The sequence below is a fragment of the Phaethon lepturus genome, unplaced genomic scaffold, assembly GCF_000687285.1.
Source record: "Phaethon lepturus isolate BGI_N335 unplaced genomic scaffold, ASM68728v1 scaffold42958, whole genome shotgun sequence".
NCBI classification, from domain to species: domain Eukaryota; kingdom Metazoa; phylum Chordata; class Aves; order Phaethontiformes; family Phaethontidae; genus Phaethon; species Phaethon lepturus.
The window spans coordinates 3286-6780 of record NW_010559295.1 but is presented as its reverse complement, the minus strand read 5'-3'; the positions used below and the strand labels follow the sequence as shown (position 1 = coordinate 6780).

The following is a 3495-nucleotide window of genomic DNA, read 5'->3' as shown; positions in this document are numbered from 1 at the left end:
ACGACGCTTTCATACTGATAGGTACATGGAATTATGTAACTTCAGCAACAATGCCTCCACTAGTTAGTGTCATACCACATGAAATGCACAGCTATTTTCAAACACATTTCACATCTTCGTAACCACCAATTCTAGCTTTTCCAGCTTGCCAATTACAAGCACATTTCTTTTTTCAGTGTTGAAAGCAGAGCACTCAAAATTTAATGATATCTTTTATCAACTTGCTTTTAAGAGAAAGTAAAGATGGCTAACAATGAAATCCCAAACGGACAGTAAATTTTAAAAGATTAGATTATGTTGTGTTATATTGTGTTTCTTGAATCATAAACAAAATTCAGTTCTTAAGAGACATTCAAGGTCTAAAAAAAATATTGAAAAAATAATCAAGATTAAGCATCTGGATTATTTCAGCACAGGAATAAAAGTGTAACAAATAAAAGCAAAGAAAGCCTTTAAAAGATGAAAAGGATACTTTTTCATTTTCTAAAAATGAAAGATACTTGCTTGTTGGTTTAGGCATCTGAGCTCAATCCTGTCTACAAAGAATTTCTAAGGCTGCATCCTTCTCCTGTTTACTCAGGCTGCAAGCCAGAGATGCACCTCTTGTATCTAGTTTACTTCATTAGAACTACTAGCAAACACCTCAACTAGGAAAGTGTTTAGAGCAAACAAACAAAAACTTCATGGCTAGAGATTAGAAAGCAGGACAGCACTCACTGGGGGTTTTTTGGTTTCGTGTTCCTCTCCCTACCCCACCCCCCTGCCAAAAAAATGCTTATCCTTTACAGCAGAATGCCAGGAAGCTTCCTCCACAGAAAGGCAAAGTATAGCTGAAGTCCTGTCCTAGTTTATGTATTTGCTTTTGCTGCCGTGGCTATAGTACCTTGCCACTGCAAACTTCTAAGGCTTCTTCTCTTCAAGACATCGCAGCATGGAGCATGCAATAGCCTATTTCTCACATACAAGAAAGTTATTGGAGTTTACATTAACAGCTAAGTACTGGTCCAGTGTTTAGTTTTAGCTCTACTTATACTCCTTCCATTTTCTCCTATTGTAAATTCCATTGCCTTTGTACGCAACCAAGCTTCAGCTGATACGAATTCAAAGAAATATATAGAGCATGTATTTTAATGGCTACCGCAAAAAGCCATTTAAGCCATTTCCTCAACAGACAGCATTAACCAGAATGAATTTACAATTGCAGAATGTGGGTTTAGGACACTAAGGAACAGGTAACTGGATCAGACCTTGCATTGCTACCCCACCACAGCATTTTTGCTTGTAATTTCTGCTAGCAACACTTGCTAACAGTAGATGTCGTTGTCCTACAGACTATTTAGGAGCATTTCTCAAGCGTAGCACAATCCCTTTTGTTTTCCATTTTTACGTATGGCTTGGGGAATTTTGTTTCACGTGATTTGAGACCGAGAATTAAAGTCATTATACTCATGAAGAGAGAACTGTGTAAAACTAGAGGCTTAAAAGGTTTCATAACATTCACAGTTCCTCATTAAAACCTCATTTTATTTGTGCACAGCAAATCACATTTGACCACGTTAAGTTCAACAGAAACAGTTCATGTTCTGTTTACATGTACTTTACATGTCATTTTTTAAAACAAGCAGTCGTGTTGCCCACATCAGACTAATATGAACATAAGCAGATTCTATAACCTTAGTACTGCATTGGTTATTGCACATCATTCATTTCACTGATTTGCCTAAATAAAATCTGTCTGCATCTTCCAGTGCAACACGAAGATCAGCAGACTAATATATAGATACACACAGACAGACAGAAACACTTACTTTCATTTTAATGAATTTGCAATTACAAAACCTACTGGGCTACAAGGAACAGGTAATAATGGATTTCAAGCAGATAACACTCTTCTAAGACAGGAATTGAGATTTTTGAATTAAAAAACCCACTGCTCCCAAATTTTGAAAAGTTTGAGGGTGTCTTCAAAGATCACTTTTCTGTAACTAACTCCACTGGAAGGCCACATTTATATCATTTATTTATATCAAAATAACTCCAGGGCTTTTTTTGAATTCCAAAACAGGCCGAATTTCTGCCTCGTTCACATACCTGACTTCCTATTCAGTTCTCTACTGTGTTGCATTACAACGCCCATCCACTTGGGAAAGGGCAAAATACAGAAAAAAAGTTATGTCAGGAAGCAGAAGAGAGGAAAGAAGATCTGTGTCCTAGATCCCCAATTACAGAAAAGTTCAACATTTTTACATCAGTGAGGTTCTGGTCTTTAAGAGCTACTGCTGAAAAACTAGACTACATTTATGATTTCTCTATATCCAAAAAAGCAGTAACTGAAATCCACTTTATTCCAAAATAATACTTGCAGTTCCTTCACCAGAATAGTCTGGTCTAGTCACTGAGCATTTCATTATACAACAAGAGTTGCTCTCTTACGAGCATTTTATTCCTATAGAAAAGGATGATCACAGTTATTTTGCTGCAGTGGCTTTCTGGATGAAGACATAGCATCTAAATCCATAATATTTTTAAGTTATGCTTTGATTTACCTGGAAGCTTGATGGTATAATCTCAGTTTACAGAAAAAGCGTGGCTTCCTCAGAACTAATACTACTCATCTAGCTTAATTGTGGCTGCTTACCAGACTGAAGATGCCAGTAGAATATTTGTGCCCTTTGCCAGAAATCCTATGGGAGGTTCTGCAAGCATCAACGAAGACAAAACTGAACCACCAAAGCAATAAAGCATAGCACTAAACCAGCAGGCAATTGGACTTCGGACTGACACTTCCACAGCTCCTGAAACAAAGGGAAAAGATGCATAAATAGAAATAAACATTTGAGAATCACAACGTGTTTTATAAGTCAGTAATTTTCAAGTCATGCAGTCCCACGTTATTCCTTTAGGTAATGAAAAATCCTGCAGAAATCTGTAGGCTTTCACAGGAGAAGTCTTCAGAAATAACCCTGACTTAAGCATATGCTATCTAAATAAAAGTGAAAGACTGATATTGTGTTCTCTGAACATCTTTTGTGGGTTGGTTTAGTGTAACTGGTTGGCCACTAAGAAGAAAAAGCTTTTGGAGCATGGCTGAGAGGGGTCATTGTTAATAATCTGGCACAGATATACAATTGCTTTCAAATATGTATTAAAAATACACGAGTGGCTTTGCTGACCTAGACAGGATTGGTATTGGTAACTTTTGGAGGGCTATTCTACAAATTCAGTTTCTGCTATTGAGTGTTCATGAATTCAAGGTCGCTTTTTTTCTCTTTCCTCCTAACACCCTGCTGTGTTTGCTGACCAAAATGAAAGCAGTATACAAAACAATTATTAAACAGTTCCACCTGCAAGCTTGAACAGATAAAGGTTACCTGAAGCCATAATAATAAGGGAAACTTACATATATTATTAAAATGTTCACAGTTTGGTTTATTTTGTTATCTTTAAAATGAATTGTCCCTTTTAAATTGCAACTGAACTATGCCAAGAGAGTAT

At 36.7% G+C, this 3495-nt stretch overlaps 1 protein-coding gene across 1 annotated transcript in view; it reads right to left on the bottom strand.

Moving 5' to 3' along the window:
- The window catches only part of TMEM38B (transmembrane protein 38B), an 8782-nt gene extending 5992 nt beyond the window's left edge, over nucleotides 1-2790 (bottom strand). The window contains exon 1 of the mRNA XM_010293307.1: nucleotides 2639-2790. Within this exon, the coding sequence (XP_010291609.1) occupies nucleotides 2639-2745 (107 nt within the window). The 5' untranslated portion in view covers nucleotides 2746-2790. The remainder of the gene's footprint in view (nucleotides 1-2638) is intronic.
- Nucleotides 2791-3495: the final 705 nt, after the last annotated feature.